At 43.5% G+C, this 19,333-nt stretch overlaps 1 protein-coding gene across 2 annotated transcripts in view; it reads right to left on the bottom strand.

Moving 5' to 3' along the window:
* Positions 1-2,175: 2,175 nt before the first annotated feature.
* The window catches only part of camsap2b (calmodulin regulated spectrin-associated protein family, member 2b), a 36,305-nt gene continuing 19,147 nt past the window's right edge, over positions 2,176-19,333 (bottom strand). Inside the window, exons 5-22 of one of the 2 annotated variants that reach the window (XM_069706201.1) lie at positions 16,330-16,468; positions 15,102-15,241; positions 13,370-13,460; positions 13,151-13,255; positions 12,034-12,103; positions 11,644-11,925; positions 10,406-11,114; positions 10,164-10,310; positions 9,844-10,075; positions 9,117-9,300; positions 8,304-9,021; positions 7,269-7,405; positions 6,962-7,176; positions 6,782-6,881; positions 5,453-5,515; positions 4,702-4,817; positions 4,485-4,603; positions 2,176-4,382 (exon numbers count right to left, since the gene is read on the bottom strand). In XM_069706201.1, the coding sequence (XP_069562302.1) occupies positions 4,089-4,382; positions 4,485-4,603; positions 4,702-4,817; positions 5,453-5,515; positions 6,782-6,881; positions 6,962-7,176; positions 7,269-7,405; positions 8,304-9,021; positions 9,117-9,300; positions 9,844-10,075; positions 10,164-10,310; positions 10,406-11,114; positions 11,644-11,925; positions 12,034-12,103; positions 13,151-13,255; positions 13,370-13,460; positions 15,102-15,241; positions 16,330-16,468 (3,861 nt within the window). In that variant the 3' untranslated portion in view covers positions 2,176-4,088. The remainder of the gene's footprint in view (positions 4,383-4,484; positions 4,604-4,701; positions 4,818-5,452; positions 5,516-6,781; positions 6,882-6,961; positions 7,177-7,268; positions 7,406-8,303; positions 9,022-9,116; positions 9,301-9,843; positions 10,076-10,163; positions 10,311-10,405; positions 11,115-11,643; positions 11,926-12,033; positions 12,104-13,150; positions 13,256-13,369; positions 13,461-15,101; positions 15,242-16,329; positions 16,469-19,333) is intronic. The other variant, XM_069706202.1, reaches the window with a different exon arrangement.

Consider the following 19,333-nt stretch of genomic DNA (forward strand, 5'->3'; position numbering starts at 1 on the left):
TTATATATAACTTCACGTTATCACCAGCGTATCACAGCAATAACGACATGTTTTGTGTGAAATCAGATGGCGAATTAAAAAGTACGAGGTTAACGTTAGTGGTGGGATGTAACTAAGTACATTCACTCAAGTATTTTACTACTACTTTATTTTATGCAACTTTATAGGCTACTTCCACGACATTTCAGGCAGAAATATTGTACTTTTTTAAAAAAAAAATTTTTTTTATTTTTTTACTCCAGTACACCTATTTCACTGCTATTATTATCGAGTTCTTTTCAGATAAAAAAATAAAATAAAATATTTGTTTTTTTAAGATTAAACAATACCATGACTCGAAATGACATCTTTCGTGACAGAATACTGCCCACACCTACATGTCAATGAAGCTATATTCAAAACATTTTTTTTTTGGTCATAAATATAACAGTCTAGACTGGACCACTTTGCACAAAAAAAAAAAAAACTTTTAATCATTTAAAGCCACTTTGTTGACGGTGTTCATGCGGCGCCATGTGCGGCGCCAAGATTATGGCCTTGAGTTGCTATAGCAACACCGACACTCGTAATTCAAATTTTTTTATTACGAAAACCTAAAATATTTAGGCTAAACATAAAGAGATGACTCTTATGATGTTTTATTAAAATAATTGTTTTTAATTGACTTTTGGCACGTCAAAATCCAACTGGTAAATCTCGCGGTATTTTTTTTTTTTTTTTTTTTTTTTTCAGCGGGTTCGCGCGCATCGTAAAAGGTCGTAAGGCAGTGAACTTACGACCGGAGGCGTTTGTGCGTGTCAGCGGAAACTCCAGCGGATAATTCAACCGTACTGCGTCAGCGATCTCAGCAGAACAACAGTGAGGGTCACGACCATGTTTGCTCTGTAGACTACTGAGGGGAAGGTAAACCAAGAGGAACAGGTGCCCGCGCCGTGCTACCCTCAGCTGCGGGACATGCCGGCCTCGAACCCGGGCGAGAGGAGGTCTCAGCCAGTCAGCAAATTATGAACTAAAAGCGCTAAACAGAATACGCTGAGTGGTACGAACAATATATCTGTCTCCAGTACTCACTGAGCACGGACTATGCATTTTGTTTTGCTTTGAGATATTTTGCTCCCCGGGGCCTCTGGTTTCATAAAGAAACTTCATTTACTCATCGTTGAGGGTTTATCACCTAATTAGCGCGACTCATTCATTCCTTAAACGTGATGTGAGTGCTGCACTGTGGCTGCCCGGCCTGAATTCAAGTTTTTGGCCATGAACCACAACAACAGACTCATCATCCTGTTCTGACAGATGTGACATCCAGCGGTGAGTAGTGGCTCCTTTTATTCCCTCCAGTGTTTATATTGTGATACGTGTGTATTTGCGTGGTGGATTTAAATGTCACGGCATACCCTGTTGAAAAAGTCAACAATCGCCACTGTGTACATGTCGGCTTGGACTACAGTAATGCTCTATCTGTTGTGCTGGTAATGACCTCATGAACAGGCTACTGGTGCTTCACCCACTTGTGTTGTTTGTTTACTTATATTGAAAATTGATTGAAAACTCCTTGCTGTCATATAACAACTACTAAACTACTGCAGTGACAAAACCCTGGTTCCACTCATAGTGTTTATGTAATTTTACTTAAGTTTGATTTTGAACGCAGGACTTTCATTGTGACATTGCTGCTCTTACTTAAAGAAAAAGATTGGAGTACTTCTTCCACCACTGGTTAGTATATAGTATAGCTATACAGTATGTACTTAGAGAGACAATGGAGTGCACAGGGAAATGGGGGGGGCCCTTTTAGGCCCAAACGTTTCCTCTTTAACTTATTCTGCCTTCCTCACTTATTTCCAGTTATGGCACAAATTTAACCAAAAAGATGGAAAGGAACTCGTGGAAGCTGTTCAGCAATATTCACATTAAAATGGAGAAATAAAGGTCTTGCTTTGTAGTATACAGGTACCACTCCAAAACTCCCCGTAGCACTGTACTAGATGGCATGCTACATTTCAGAGACTGATATGATTTAGTAAGCAACCTGTTACATTTCAGGCCGGCAGGAAAATAAGCTATTTTTTCACAGTACTTTATGGATATAAAAATTGCAGATACGTGGTAGTGTTACTCCTGGTTAGTACATGCTGTACTCAATGCACAGGTGGTCGTTGGTGAAGCTCAAAATGACACTAAAGCAAATATCTTTAATTCAGCCATGGCAGTGATGATCATGAGAATGATCTCAGAAGGTGTTGGATAGGCGCATGATATTTACAAACCTGTTATTTATGAAGCTCTTTACAATAATAAATACAGGTTGATTTCATGAAAGCTGGCATTAATATCAGTTTAAAACAAAGTACACCGCTATGGTTAGTAGTACTATGATTAACTCGAGACACTGGTGTAAAATGAGACACCATAATTACTCTTGATAGCTTGCATTTTAATAAAGCTCAAAGGAATAGAAAAACAACAAAAATCCATGAACAGTTGCGCATATTTTGTTAATTAAAAAGAAAATGAATTCAGAATTGGAAAAAATACTATGATTTTCTCGGTATACTTACTGGATCTCATACAATACCACACTAAAGCCTCAATAACACTTTATACAGCTCACCTCCTCAGCTGCACTTTTCATTCAACACACTTACTTCAACTGCGGTGCTGCTTCTTTAGTACACACTTCCAACAGGTAAATGTTACAAAAAATATTTCTATATGCCAAAATATATCTGTACAGTGTCAACACATATCGAAGGAATGCATGGTTAAAAAAAAATAAAAAAATTAACGGTAATGTAAAAGTAAAGTAATAAGCATGACAGTCCTGAAGTGGAAACATCTTTGATTAGACTCAACAACAGTGGACAGGGTCTTGAAGTGCTATCATAGGTGAATCCATTTTATTTACAATTGTGATCTACTTTGAGGGCAATGAGGATGTAATAGTTAAGACAATAACCACATTAAAGTGACATTTTGCGTATTTGTTAGTTCTAACCGCGACATGGTGAGTATTTAAATAACTCTTAAATTGCACAGACTAATGACACAGTGTGTGATTTCTGTCTAGTCTACTACTGTTGAGTGATCACACTTTTTGCATCTGTAGCACAATAAAAGGCCCCAAACGACAACATACGGATACAAGTACATGATAAATTATAAAAGCTACTACAAGCTGATGTGTTCATTTTGAGTGGAACTGCCATTATATACAAACTAATTTAACTTATATACGTATAGTATATTATGTTTCTCTGAATAAAATCTAAGACGCTTTTTAAAATATCTTCAAAGCATTATCAAAACGAAATAAATTAAGAGTCTATTGCAGGTGCTTTCCAGAATTGTTCGATGGCCCTCCATATCCTCTTTTGGAAAGTAATTGCAATCACCAACTGAGGTATTTTCCTCATTCTTCTTGGCACTTCACTATACACACATGTACACAAATTTCAACTGCCTGTAAGTTTTTCAGTCACATGTTAAAAAAAAACAACAACAAAAAAAAATTACATGCCTGTATAGCAGCAAAACTCTCATCAAAAGTGCTGCCTCTGAGCACAGACATGCCACCCTTAAAATGACCACAAGAGGGATGCAATCTGATCCCAGAACCTGTGTTTGTGTTCACACAACAAACAGACGTTATTCAACAGGTGCTGACAAAATGACACCAACGCTCACAGCGCATCCATATGACACAAAACAAGCATAAGGCCACACATGATCAACTTAGAGAAACCAAACTGCCTCCGTCAGAGGCGTGACATTCAGTGCTTCAGTGGTTCAACTAGGTAAGGCATTGGCTCGCCTCTTATTTTCTTCTCTTTTTTTTTTTGGCACGAGAACATTGATAACACATGCTGACAGGTACACACTCGTGTCTCGTTTAAGCAGTCTAGAGTGTCACAGCTGGCTCTGTATTTGTAACAATATACCTGTGAGGCCTATTTGTGGTCTACATTCCAGTTGTGATTTTTAACAGTGGGAGCGTGTGTCCCTTTAATGAAAAAGTAAAATCCACAAATTCTCCTGTCTATGTTCCAACGAAACATATCCAAATGTGCCCCAATGGTCTGGCCCTACTAGGGGTGTTTCTTGGGCGTCCCCTGCTTCTTGGTCTGCCACAGATGGCTGGTGATGGTGATGGCGTCCACACTGGCGGACATGGTTTTGGCTGGGATCTGGCTGAACTGCTTCCTGTCCGAGTTGTACTTGTAAAGTGCCTCAATCATCTTGGTTGTGATACTTCTCGGGCCGATGCCGGCCAGTTTGGTGATCTCCTCTGTCTCGGGGCAGTAGATGTAAACGGACCTGAACTGGCAGCCGGCATCACGGAACAACACCAAGAAGTTATTAGCTTCGGATTTCTCCATTTCCTGTGACATATCAGGCAGAAAAAAAACACTTTTAATCAGTGTGCATGTTCTCTAGGTGCAGGGAGAATTATATGTATGCACACAAAGATTACAAAAACATACATCAAGTATCTTGTTTTTCTGCCCTTCGTTGACTCTGCCAGCCAGGCAGCAGTGAGCCAGAGCATTCTGGATGATGTGCTTGTTGGACTTGGCACTGGGTTCCTTATACAGTTTAGGTCCTGTGGGAAGTAAACAGCATGTGCTTTACTCCGTTACAGTACAGTGGCAACGTAAATGTCAGTGACCTACGTAAACGGTACAGGCGCAGTGTCTCTACCTGTGTACTCGGTGTTGGAGGGAGTGGAGGAGGTGGTGGATTCATTTTCCCAATCCTTCTCTCCATTACGACTACCAGCAGAAGGACAAGAAGAAAAACCTTCTGCAGAGTCTGGCCTGCAGACGATCACAATACAAACCAACAAATGACACACACATAAAAACAAACGCATAAAGGCAGACACACACACACACACACACACACACATACAACGAACAGCACATACACCAACACATTGCACATATAGATATGCACACACAGAGAGATGGTAAAAGAAGATCAGACACTGTGACACAATTCTCCAAACCCCGCCTGTTGTCTTGAATTACATCATACTACAGTACCCTGATGAAGCTGTGCAGCGAGGATCAGAAAAGGCATGTTCAGCCAAGCAAAGCAAAGTCTCGGCCCTGTCTTTATGGATACTGGGAGAGATGAGTTCAATTACTTATGAAAGAAACGGCAAACATAATGGTGAAGCACAGAGCAGCCAGCATAGAGAAGAGGGCAAACAACAGCCTGAGAGCAATACTGAAGTGGGAACAGCTCAGCCGCGCAGGTCTGATGAACCTTAATGCAGAAGCAAAAACTACCAAGGATGTAATAAGCTAAATTATTTTACTGTTGATACATTAGTCTGCTTTTGAAATGAGGGCTAGACCACAATTACACAAAGCTGCAGTATACCAACAAGGAGCCACAGCTACAGGAGTTTTAGAGTTGAAGCACTTCTTTTCGCAGCGTTACTAACCTTCCCTTTCTCTCTTTGGGAGAGTTTAAAAAAAACGGGATATGGGCAGCTAGTTTGTTGCCTCTGAGGGATGCATGCAAAATAGAGGAAAAAGGAGAGAGGGGTAAAAGAGTGTCAAGGTGTAGACTGCAGACCTCACAGGGAATCAGGCTTCCATGAATGATAAAGAGTCATGGGATAATAAAATCTTATGAACAGACATCTCACTGAGTTACAATCCCAGCGGGGTTTATGGTGTGTTGTGTGTAGGGCTGGGCGATATGGACCAAAATCATATTTTGGTATTTTTATGCAGAATGGTGATACATGATTTCAATCTCTGTATTTTCTACCAGGAGGGCTAAATGTTCATTTGTGAGTCAAAGCCACATGTAAGATGTTACAAGCACTTTTATTAAAGCAAAGTGTGACAATAAAATGTACACAAATTCCCTTCCTGCTTTAATACGGATTCAAAATATATAAATGACAAACGATATGAACTAAAAAGCCTATATTAAATAGAAATATACCGCTCTGAGACATACCGACGTGCTGCGGTAAGCTTGTTGTCTTGTTTCTGTGTTACTGGAACCATTTTGCAACCCAGTTAATTTTGCTATATTCTTCATTACAGCTGTGAATTACCTGGTACAGATTCAAACTTGTACTAGTTCTGCTGAAGCACCCAGAGCTCTCCATCTTTTAGTGACTTTCTCACTAATCTGTTTACAAGGTACTTCGGTCTGTTAGTTGCTTTAGCATAGCAGCTAGCAATGCATCACTCTCCTGCTCTCTCATGCACAGTATGTCCTATGTTAAGCACCTCCTCTGCCTCCTTCACGATAGCTGTACATATAATAAATGTAGTTTATTTGCCATGATGGAGGCAAGGCTCAGTATATTTGAAACGCAGCTTTGTTCCATCAAAACCCAATCGGTAGCTCCTGTAATTGGCCAGCTCCTAGTAGCCAGTGCGAGCCAATCGAGTGTAGCTTCTACTATGGAAGAAACATTTAACTATATTAATATAAACAGTATTGTCTCATTCTACACCGCATTTGAAAATACATCAATATATGTTAAAAAGTCAATATACTGCCCAGCCTTAGTTGAGAGTAACATAAAGGAAATACAGGACTGATATTGTGACATTTTGGAAATTGAGCTGAGTGTGCGTAACATTGAGAACACAAACCAATCACTAAACTGTATTTGAACTTAAGAGGTGTTGCATGGCTTTATTGGCAAACACAGGTGCAGATAGATATTTGTTTTTCATCTTCTGCTTCTTACATTCGTGATTCACAAATCAAAGGAAAATGAAGAGATGAGGACTGCGGGTCTTACCTGTTGTTCTTCTTATTATTCGGCTGGTCTCTGTAGCTGTCAGCCAGATTGAGCGACGCCAAAGAAACGCTCGACACCGAGAAGCCTCGAGGACGCACCCCTGCGCCAGGACAAGCATTGATCAGCGTGTGTGGCACAGTGACAGCTCGCGTTTGTGCATGCGGTTGGTCCGTTGCTCACCTGTAGCTTTCACAGGAGGAGTAGACGACTCCATGACGTCTCTGTGAATGGACTTTGGCCGCGGCTTTTTCTTGAGACTTCCAGATCGAGCCTTGATGACTTCGTCCATGCCCTCCGTCAGTTTGAGCTGCTTCCTCCTCATGAATTCATACTTGATGTATTCCCTCCTCGCCTTGTCTTCATCCTTCTTCTGCTGCTCCTCCTCTGTTTTCAACCTGCGGGAGGAGACCAAGACGAGATTTATTGAATGAGGCAAACATATGCTCCGACGCATAATCTGGAAACAGTGCAACGTAGAGAGACGCACCGTGCAGCCTCCCTCTGCTGCTCCTGGTCCAGCTCCTGTTGTTGCTTTTTCTCCTGAGCCTCCTTCTCCCTCCGCAGCCTCTTCTCCAGCAGAGCTGCTTTCTTTGCTGCCATGTCCTCTTCCCCTTTCACATCATCCTGGTGTTTGATAGATGGAAACAGAAATAGAAACTGGAACTCAAGATTATGTGCAGAATAAATATTTAGATTAAGGTTCACTCAGTTGATGAATCACTGCATAATGTGTGATTCAGTACCTTCTGTCAACAAGCTCTGATGTTGCTCTATATTTCTGAACTACCCTGACTTTGTGTTCTGGCTCATTTTTCTGGGCCCACATTCACCCATGTATTGTCTCTGATGAGCTCGTGGCTCAACAGGCACTGCACATGTTGTTCCGGGCTCGCACAGTGTGGGATTCCTCCTGTTGCGGCTCATAATCTGAGTTAATAATGAGAGAAATTATTAACCGTGCATCAGCTGTGGTTAAAGTTTTACTGCAGTGGTTCTAAACAAGGTGGAGGTGGGAAACCCGAGTGAGAAATGTGGAATAAAACATTAACAGTCCTTTCGCAAAGCAGACAATTAGAGTTGTGAAAAATAGGTGCAACTAATAACATTATAATTTGCTGTGCAACATTGAAGGTCAAGACCTGGACCTAGAAATGTCTCAGCCAGATTAATTATTTTGTGACTAAACTAGCCGTACCAATTTTCTCGCCAAAAAGGTGACATATTAAAGTGTCTTTTGTTGTCCGACCAATTGTCCAGAAGCCTAAAACATTCAATTTACAACAATATAAAACAAAGAAAAGCAGAAACAACTTGCATTTAAGAATCTGGTACCTAGAATTTTGGGCATTTTTGCTCAAAAAACTACTCAAACTATGAATTAGTTATAAGAGAAGTTTCTATTGCTTCAGCACCAGCTGTGTGCAATCTAACCACTTCCCCCATTTAGAGATGTGTTTGTCCAGCTTGAATCAGATCATATTTAGAGAAACTGGAGGGTTTACATTCTGCAGCTCCAACTCACCTTGAAGAAGAATCCACAACAAATCTTTTGGTCATCTCCGTAAGTTTCTCCTTCTGTTTGTCCCCCTCCTGCCACCTCCTGATCTCGGCCACCAGGCTTCAGCCCAGATAGAGGCACCTCTACCAGGTCTCTCCTGTCCTGGGTGTCTGCTTTGACCCGACTGCCTGTTGCCCCTTGGACCTCAGACACCGGCTGACACAACACCTCTGATTTATTCGATTGTTTGACTTCTCCCTTCGGCTCCGCCTCTCCGCTCTCCTCCTGCCGCTCATATTCCTTCTCTTTGGCTGCTTCTTTCGTGGGAGCCTGAGGAGTGCCAGCACTCTTTTTTGCCACAGTCTCCTCTTTCTTCTTAGTGTTTTCTTTGTTGTCCTTGTCGTCCTGGCTCTTGGTTTCTCTGGGCCCTTCATCATGGCCCAAGTAGGCAAAAGAACTGATCTGTGTTTGGCTGGGGGTGAAACGCCTCAGTCTGGGCAGGCTGTCCACTGAGGTGGGGGTGTTGAGCATTCGGCTGAAGGGGGTGACCTTCAGATCGTTTGGACGTGGAGTTCGAGGTGTTCTGGCGTGGAAGGAGGCTGGTCGTCGCTTAAGGCCGGCAGGTGAACGATTGGGCGCGCGGGGGGAGCCAGAAGAAGACAGGATGGGGGATAAGGACCCCACCGAGCCTCGGCCTGATCCCCGGCCGGTTACACTGCTGCTACGCAGCTCGCGCAGCTGCCTGTATGGAAAAATACCCACAAATACTTGCAGTCACAGGATGATGGTAAAATTATTTCTGCGATGACCTTATTAGTAGCTAGAATTAAGTGATACCTGTGTGGAGATGGAGCAGGAGGTGGTATGACCCAGGCTTGTTGGTGTTGCTCTCTCATGGCCATAATTGTCTCCTGCTGTTGGGCCAAACGCTGCATCTCTGTCTGCAGGAAGCCCAGTGACGTGTTCAGCCTCTCAATGGAGCGCGTGTATTCTGCGAGGTCGATTTCTCCTGGTGCAACACCTGTGTCACCACAGACATAAACAGGTTGGTTGGGCTGCAAGGAAATTGTACGAGGGGCGATCAAAAAGCTTAGACATTGTCCCTGTTGTGTGTGAAAGGAGCGCAGCACTGTGACGTGCACAGTTCAGGGGGAAATAACCAACATCACCACCTGTGTTTGACTTGTTTTTGTGGCCACTGGTGTGTGCATTGACATGTTCACCATGGATCTGAATCTGTATAAAGTTTTCAGGTAACAAAGAAGTCGCAGGGATCCATATCCAGCCAGTAGCTTTGAAGAGCTACAATAGTGAGTAAGAAATCGGCCCGTTTTCAATGCGCTGTGAGTGGGTGCGTTGTCGCGTTAGAGAACCCAAGTGCCATTGCGCTACTGTGTGCTAATGAGCTGCACTACATTCGTGCGCAACAGGAGGAATAACTTTTTGTTGTATGATTAGGTCCAAAAAAATATTTTGTTCTCTTCACTCCCTGTCATGCCCCCGACAACAAGCAACAATACAGGGAGTTGAAGTATCAATTATAACTCTTAAGATGGTTACCCACCGCCACCATCCTCACAAGGTGATTTTGGAGCTGCTCCGTCTGGCTTGCACCTCTCCGCCCACTCGATGCTGCCCTGGCTCGTTTGCGTTGAGGATGTGACTGGCTCTGGTGAAGGTATGTCTGGTCCTCCTGAGCTGGGGCTGAGGGGGGCTGTGACTCCTTTCCTCCTCACTACATTTAGAAAGGCAGTTCTGCCCATTCTCTGGCGATGCCGAGTGAAAGCCGCTTCAACCTGGAAAATACGCAGAGAGCAGCGGCATATTTACACTTATATTTGAAATGATACTACCGGCCAGCTCCCTTGCCGTACGTCTGTTTACCTTCTTCTTTTGGGCTTCAATGGCTCTGCGTTTCTCTTCCAGCTTCATCCTCAGTTGAATCATCTCTGAGGCTATGAGGTGGGAGGGGTCTCTGGGTGACGGAGTTACTGGAGAGGGCGATGTGATTGGCAGAGGAGGTGTAGAGAACTAGAAGAAAAAGCATGAAGATCACTGGCATAAATTAACAAGACAAAACAAAAGTTGTAATACAGAATAGTTGTGTGATGAAATGAGCTACAAACCTGAGGAGAAATGTTTTTTGGTAAGTGTGTATATGGCACATTGAGATCCGAACTCTCCGGTGTGGTCCCTCCGCTGCTCCTTCCTTCTAACTTCCTGAACTTCTGCTCTGCAAAGCTCGTCATCCGCACCATACCGCCCCCAGAACCACCAAAGGATGAGGCTGGACTGACTGTGTTTGATCTGGGGAGTGTGGGTGCTGAACTGGGACAGGGGCTGCTCCTGTCGCCTCCATCTCCACGTCCACCCTCAGGTTTAGTGTCTCTGACCTCTTCGGATCCTTCCTCCCTGCTCCTCTCCCTCTCGGGCCTGTCAGGCAGAGGACACGACCGGGTCATGGCCTCACAATCTGGGTCTATATCTGAATAGTCTCTCAGAGAGGAGGAGTCCTCATCCAAGCTCTGGATGTCCTCAGTCCGCACATGGATGCCCGTATCAACTTCCTCAGTGGACCCGGAGTTGGGGTCTTGGTCATTCAGCCGTGCCTTAGCTGAGACCAGGTCGTCTCCTTGACCTTGGGCCCCTGGTGGGCCTGAAGGCTTGGCACCGTGGAGAAAGAAGCCATTGTCTCCGTCCCCCACGCCTAAACTAGCGTGGGGCCTTTCTGTATCGTGGATAATCTTCAGGGCCTCCTCAATGCTTGGAGGACTTGATGGGCTGATGTGGCCGGTGTGGTTGCCGTGGCTCTCCGGGAGGACTCCATTGGAGTACCTAGGGATACATAATATCCATGTTTCTGACATTTCTAAATTTACTATTAACAAAAACATGAAATGACATCACACCTCATCCAACGTTTACCAAAGTTATTCCAAGTATTGAGTATTTTTTTTTTCCAGATTTTTTACATTCTTGTACTAAAGAAAGGTTAGCACTTGGTGAATGAGTACCTGGTATAAAAACACCAGTATTGCAGAAAGTGTATTATCTTAGTAGTGGGTACTATTTCATCCCGTAGACATTAATGAATTAAACTGAGAATAAAACCAAGATTGTCATCAACTGCTGTGCTAAATATTAAGTGTTTTACTTAATATAGAGATTTTGGAAGCCACAAAGCAAATTTTCTTTTTATAAATTCTATGAAATTTGTGTTCGCAAGCAGTCGTTATATCATTAAACAAACAAACAAAAATACAATACACCGTCACTATCATGATGTGATGTAAAATGTTCTCATGTTCAGTGACATATAACGCCATTTTAGACCGACATGGGCGGTTATTTCCCTCTACTCTACCTGCTTTGGTTCTTGATGGAGTATGCGTTGTTCCGCCCCAAAGGCTTTTGGGAGGTGAAGTCGTCATCCTCCTCTGGTATGTGCCTGCTCTGGCCATTAACGTTGACAGGCATGAGGGAGAGGTGGCGTTTCATGCCTCCTCGGGATGCATAGTGAACTTTGAACCCAAGACCGTCGCTACTGGCTGAGCGGGTCATACCGCGGAGGGAGGGAGCTTCACAGGACAGCAACGTCGGGTCGCCGTCGAGAGGGATCTCAAAGGAGATTCCCCGAGAGGAGGAGCTGGAGAAGGAAGGAAATGTATTTTTAGTTAGGAAACAACAGAGCACTTAAGAAATATAGGTCAATGAAGACATGTTTGAGCGTGGCTGTTAGATTTCATGTACTAACCGTTTTTCTTTGGGCCATGTCCCAACACAGCCATCAACATAGGACATGGAGGTAGATCTCTTCATTATACCTGTTAGAGACACAGAGTAGTTTGTTTAAGTTTGTTATTTATTATTATTATTTATTTATGCCACCATTGAACCACACATGCTGCAGTGGAGTTGTCAGGAGTCCGGTTTTCCTCTGTTTTGCCCCCGACCCCCTCTCCTCCTGTGTCCCCTCAGTCCCCTGTCTGCTTGTTCTGCGTCCTCCTCTTCTCACCTCCCGTGGCCACGCCCCTCACCAGTCCCAGCAGATGCAGCCACTCACCCCTGATCACCACCTGCAGGTGTGCTGCATCTCCCCAGACTATATGTACCCTGCCCCTGCACTCCTCTGGTTATTGGTTCATTTGTTAGTCACCCGTCCGTCCGTCCGTCCTGTTCCCGTTCCTCCGGCTTCTATTCCTCCTGCGGAGCTACCTGTCGGAGTTACCAGTCGGTGGAGTTGCCTTCCCGACTCGGAGGATTATTGACTCCGTTTCTTCCAGCGGTCCTGTCCGCTGGTCTGCCGGCTGCCCTGCCAGCCGTGTTTCCCCGGATCTGTCGGTTGAGTTGCCCTCCCGACTGGAAGCAAGTGGACATGATAATGCCACCTTTTGGTTTGTTTGTTTTTATTTATGGAAATAAAAGACTGTATTTTGGAACTGATACCCAAGTCTGTGAGCCTGCATTTGGGTCCTGGTAAACACCACCTCATGACAGGAGTGTTGGGTACAGAAAGAGGGTTTATGTGAACACAGTAGATTTGTGTGTAAATATAGGCTGAGATGGTCCCCACTAGTCTGTAGAGCTGATCTTTCTGCATCTCACTCTGCTTTTTAACCACTAATTTTAGAGATATTTCATTAATAAATTACACTCTACAATTGAATATTAGAAACTTAAATATTCAATACAGTTCCTAACAAATGTATAAGAACACGAGAGCTGCTGTACAGCTGTAAATCAGCCACTAGAGGGCCTCTGAATTCAAGACAAACAACTGTCAAGGACCTGTAGAGTTGGTCCTTGACAGTTGTTTGAAAATCATCATCTCCTGCACATGTATCACAGTTCATAGTAGATTTTTTTTTTACCTTCAACAGGGAGGTTCTCTGGGCTGGAAGGTCTGTCTGCGAAGCTCTGTTTGACTGGACTGGACACAGGAGCCATGTTTCTACAGGATGATATAAGCTCACAGGCTGCAAAGGAAAATATAGGACATATTCCAAATATTCTGCTACAACTTTGAGGTCATTATTGGAGTTAAAAATGTACATGCATAACATACATGCGTTTGTAAACTTGCACTGTACCGTTTGGGTCGAAGACTCTGGGCTGTACAAAAGAGGGTTTAACCACTTCAAACCACCAGAAAAGCTCAGCCATAAACACCAGGTAGTTACTCTGCAAGACCACACACACCTTTGTTTAATGTCGCAGTCATACATGTAGTTATTTACAACATCTGGCTTTTTACAGTCACATCTCCTTCTCACCTCATGTCTCTCTGTGAAGGTGCTAGAGGAGGTACAATCGCAATATTATACAGCATTTTGACAGATCAATGAGGTCACGGCCAGCCAACTGTTGCTAGGTAACTGGCTCATGGGTGTGTGCACATGAACTTGAATATCTATGCATGTTTCATTGTCTAAGACACTGCCAAAAAACACCATCTGGAGTTTAGTTTAAATATGTCACGTGTACAGATGGATGCACAAAGTATGGAGTGAGTAACCCACATCGGTGATAAATGAATTAATGTAATAAACAGAGAAGCTCAGGAGGTCTGTGCAGATGGTTTTATCTGATAGAAACCATTTGGTCAGCACAGACCAGTTTATTTCCTCTCTAACAAGGACAAGGCTGTGATTTCTGCTCCTCTAAACTGCATTTCCTCACTACGGATCTTTATAGGCGCAGCAGAGTGAGCTGCTAAATAACATTAGACAACATTTGTCTTAATGTGATGTATTAACTGAATTGATACATGCTCACAAGACCACTAGAGTGAGGAGAGAAACACAGAGCAAAGAATGCACAAATATGAAAGCTGTCTGCTGTGTTGTTTTGAAGAATGGAAAGTCCCTGTCAGCTCTGACCGTGACTTGAATCCGAATGCTTCTACCCACGCTCTCCGCATACTGTTTACCCACATTGGCTCTGCTGCCCTTGACAGCTACGGGGCATAGAGCTAGAAAGAGCTCCTGCTCTTTTTTTAATCAGAAACAAATGTGTGTGAAATGGGGCGATCTCTGTCTGTGGACTGAGTGAATCAGCAGTTGTCTTATCGGTGACAATTCACGTGTTTTGTTTTTGAAGTGATGTGGAGGGAGGAGAACAAGAGAGGCAGGCAGAGACGGCTCAGGATTGTGAATCTCTTCTGAGCAGAATCTGCCCTCTGTCTGAGTGAGGAGTCGGTTTGGACTCGGTGTACATACACAATGACTGATGTAATATATATATATATATACACACACAGTATTTTCTAGCAGCAAAGCAGTAGTCGGTGATCTTTATGTCTCTAACATGCATGCACACTCATAAAAACAGTCCCAGTGAGAGCCAAGCCTACACACACACACACACACACACACACACACACACACACACACACACACACACACACACACACACACACACACACACACACACACACACACACACACACAAAAACAGTCCCAGTGAGAGCCAAGCCTACACACACACACACACACACACACACACACACACACACACACACACACACACACACACACACACACACACACAAAAACAGTCCCAGTGAGAGCCAAGCCTACACACACACACACACTCATAAAAACAGTCCCAGTGAGAGCCAAGCCTACACACACACACACACACTCACATTATTCAACTTTTCCTTGCGTGACTCATTTTTACCTCTATGTAATTCCCACCCTCCCTCTTCTGCTATTCCCCCAAAAATACCCCTTTTTTCCCCCCACTCTTTCTTCATAAAAACAGCACTTTCCACATCGTTTACATAAAGTTCTTTGAATATTTGAACACTTGCTTCCCTACCTTTATGGATGCATGTGCGTAGAGCATGTCCTCCAGGCTGAAGTGGCAACAGTGGTTCAGGTTGTTCCTGCAAAACTCCTGCACCAGCTGGAGGTTGTACAGACTGTCAGCCAGAGACATAGTCTCTTTGAGGCAGATATCTGCTCAGCCAAGGGAGGGGTCACACACACAAGAGGGAGGGGAGGGGTAACAGCAGAGGCCAGACAGGAAGAAAAGGAAAGATAAGACTTAGTTTGTGTTTAAAAAAAAAGAAGAGTAACTGTGAAAGAAATGAACCCACTTTTCCAGCTAGAATTTGTACCATATGCAGTAGCCGATTTGAATCGCTCAGGAACCTCGAAACAAACCATGACACAAGTTTTCAAGCTGTCTTAAACTCCTTCAAGATGAATCATCGGGATGTTTATACTCTAAAGTAACTGTAAGGAGGCCCATGTCAAGCTGCCAGCGAGAAACCTTTGGTAAGGCAAGCTCGCTTTCACATCTGGTTCACATGTGTGTCAGCTCCCTGTGAACTACATTCAATCCCAAGAGTCTCCAAGCATCCACACAAGAGTTGTTTATCTTTGAAATAGCAGCCAGCTACTCCTCTAACGGTTCTTCATAACACACCCCTCGTGACCAACCAGATAGGAGGACAAGGAATTTTCAGAAATGACAGTGGAGGCAAGCAGGGAGGAAACAAGTCTTTGTTTCTCTTTTCCTCCCTCTTCATATCTGCCCTGAATCAGACCCTCGCAGTTTCTTGCTTGAGTCATCATACTCGACATAATCCTCTATTTATACCATTAACAGTAAATATAGAAAATGCAAACAGGGCACATAATCTGTTGAATATGTTGTAGTTCAGGATCAGGCTGAGAGTTTAGGCCACTGGTGCCTGGAAAACCCTTTCCCCTCCGCATAATGCTGAACAATGGTATTACTTTGCAAATAACAAAAACATCAGAAAACAAGGGCTAATGGAGGATAAATAATCTCTTTGTTTCAAGGGGATTATTCAAATGTTTTGTGGTAGTGACAGCAGCAGTGAGAGCAGATGACAGTGTCCTTTGTGCTGTCCGGCTGAGACTAAAAATCACTGTGGCTAGCTTACTGTGTGCCATTCTTTACTTTCTTAGAAGCGTGACTGAACTGACTTTGGTCTTGTATGTTTCCTTTTTGTAGTAGATCAAATAAAAGGCCGTGCAGCCAGTGAGAACCGAGCGGGTGTAGTAACCGACCCCACCTTCTAGTCTGACGGCCTGTGCGCAGTAGAAGTGCAGCAGGGCAGTCAGGGCGCAGCCGTCTGTGTTGTCCTTCAGCAGGTTGTCCAGCAGGGGGAGCGACGGAGCGCTCCTTTGGGCATGCTCCCTCCTGTAGCGAGCCTGAAACCATGGCAACGGCACAAAGACGTCACTTATATGTGTCATCAGGTTGGATATGTACACTTGCCTCTGTGATTATCGGTGCAAACGCAGCAACATCTGCAGACAGTCGTTCATGTGCATGCGCTTACTAATGACACATCAGGGTGTTAATTTCAAGCGTACAACTGAATTGATCGTGCAAATAATCAGACACTACCATCCACTAAATTAATTGAACTGCCTTTAGAATTACCATTATCATTTAAATTGAAATAAAAAGATGTAACCAAAAGACTCGTATCATCATAAGAATTTTGCTGCCTGTGATTGGAAGGGATGGTTAGTTATCTATAAGGAGAGTAGGGAGCAAAATGCATGCGAGCAATTAAATGTACTATTATACATCTACTGTGAAAACAGTGGCACTGGTGTGGTGCTGTAGCAGACAATGCATGTGATTTACACTTTAATAATAATCTGCTGGTTTTCTCTATGTCTCTCTCTGGGCCTGTTAAAACCACAGAGACAATACTACTACATACATAGTCAGGGCATCAGCACTCCCAGTTTGGCCACAAACACTCAGGAGCTGTGTCACGTTTGCATTTTACAACAGATTCGATGGAAGCTTCAATCACAGCAGCCCGGGCTGTCTGACAGCCAGAGCTGTTTGGTTTGTACTGTATAAACACTTACAGTTAATACTTGACTCTTTTGTTTTCACGCAGCCAATTCAAACCTTTGTCGGAGCACAATGCAGACTACAGAACTGAAGCTGACAATACTGAGCGGGGGTCATTAGGTTCAGTTGTGTTTTTCAGTAGAACATCTTGTGTTCATGTGATCATGCCACTGGACTGCACTCAGGTCTAAAGGTAGAGTTTGCTACCCTGACAGTGGTTTGAAATGTGATTGCATTCGGATTCCTACAGATGGGTCTTAGTCCGGACGCTTTGCTGGCTCAGATCTGATTTCTTGTGTCACTCGCAAAGCGACAGACAATGACAATGTTATTTTCAGAGTGTAGAGTGAGCAGAATCGATGCTACCGTTAGCAGAGCGCTATTAGAGAGCGTCGATTTTGGCGCAATGGAGAAAAAAGACAATCCATTGTCCATTGGCAGAAGCCAAAATAAACTGTCTTCTGCCACTCTGTGCCAGCAGCTTCTGTGTTGGAAAGCCACGTCACCAGCGCAACTGCGCGTGTATTGTTACCACAGCAACCCAGGCATATAGGTTGGTGATGATCTGATTCGCCTACAGTCTGAACAAGTTTTTTTAGTCTTATTCTGAAGTATGTAGGGACAGGGGTCAGGTTGGAGGGGTTAGTGGTTTCTGACCAAACTACGATGGGGCTCAGGGCCACATGCAATAACACACAAGGCAACTGGGGTGAAGCATGACTGGGGGGGAAGCATGATTGAGGGGGGGGGCGGGTGCTCATCAGAGTGGATGGACTTACAGGCACTAATCTCCAGTACCATTTGCTAGGAGACTTGATGGTGGATGATGATGATTGGACAACAACAAGAGAGAGTGGGTTAGGCATTAGGCCAACAGCACGGAAAAGGTTTTGCTACTATTGGTTTGACTGGGGGACAAACTCTCTCTAAACACTGGAAAGAACTCTTAAAGGGCAAAAGCTACATAATCCTCCTTCTTTCAGAAGATTTCAATCTGCATCAAAATACATATTGACAGACTATCATGGGCTGCATTTGCTGGAGTTGTAGCTGTTGTTTAGTTGTGTCATGCTCCTACAGGTGCCCACATCACATGGACCATATTTGTAGTGGTCAAACAAGTTTTCAGATAACAATTTAATATATAAAAAAACCCTGTGTAATACCACTGGAAAGAATGTCCTCGTCTGCCATGCTCTAAAACTAAAATCTGACACAAAAGCTTCTCCTCCGAAGATTCACGTCTGAAAAATCAGGGTCATTTGACTGAAGTAAATAAACACACGTCTTTCCTCTGCATCAATACGCCTACCACTTTCTAGAGATAGTGATGGTGAACCTTCATGTAGTGTACCTGAACAAAAGACCTTTGGCACATACGGTGCTTAACTATTTTATGAGACAAAGAAATCATAATTTGTACCAAACATCAACAGACATAACATAACATTTGCTACTTAGCTCTAAACACAATGACCAGCTGAGGGCTAAAAAGAAATATCACATTTGGCCACCAAAGTATGGGACGATACTGACCTGATGATGGTGCCAGATTAAAAGTCATGGCATCATCAAAGTCAATGTGTTTCATCCTCTGGGAACTAGGAATGTTTGTACAACATTTCATTCAATCCATTGAATTTCCATCTTTGGTGTCACTGGTATTGCTAAAAATTCAAGAATTACACAAAGTACATACTGTATGTAACCTTCCTAGTCCAAAGATTTCACAACAGAGTCCGCACGAAAAGCTAATCTCTCGTTTGTTGGCCTACATTCGAACATTCCACCAGATTTATTGAAATCCTCTGAAAGGTTTATGAGAAATGTTGTAAAACTAATAAACACTCAAAAAACAGGACCTAGAACTCGGGTCTCCAACCTTTTTTACTCTGAGGGCTACTTTGACAAATGGAAAGTGTCCGACACAATAACATTTATTCACGTAGCTGAGCGCCACCAAACCAGCTGAATAAGCTGCTTTTGTGTGAATAATAACAAATTACTACTCAGCACATACATACTCACGAGCTACTGGTTGGGGAACCCTGACCTTTAACTTAACCGTTGATAGAACTACAAATAGGACCAGATTTATGAACTACAGAAGATCCTGATTCTCATATAATTATTCACCATGTGTGTTTTCTATCTTTCCACTCAGTCTTATGTGTAAGCACTGACAGTATGTTAGGCACAAA

Source organism: Brachyistius frenatus, unplaced genomic scaffold, assembly GCF_029030835.1.
Source record: "Brachyistius frenatus isolate BFR_SWC_R1_liver_20210118 unplaced genomic scaffold, ASM2903083v1 Contig_61, whole genome shotgun sequence".
Taxonomy (NCBI): domain Eukaryota; kingdom Metazoa; phylum Chordata; class Actinopteri; family Embiotocidae; genus Brachyistius; species Brachyistius frenatus.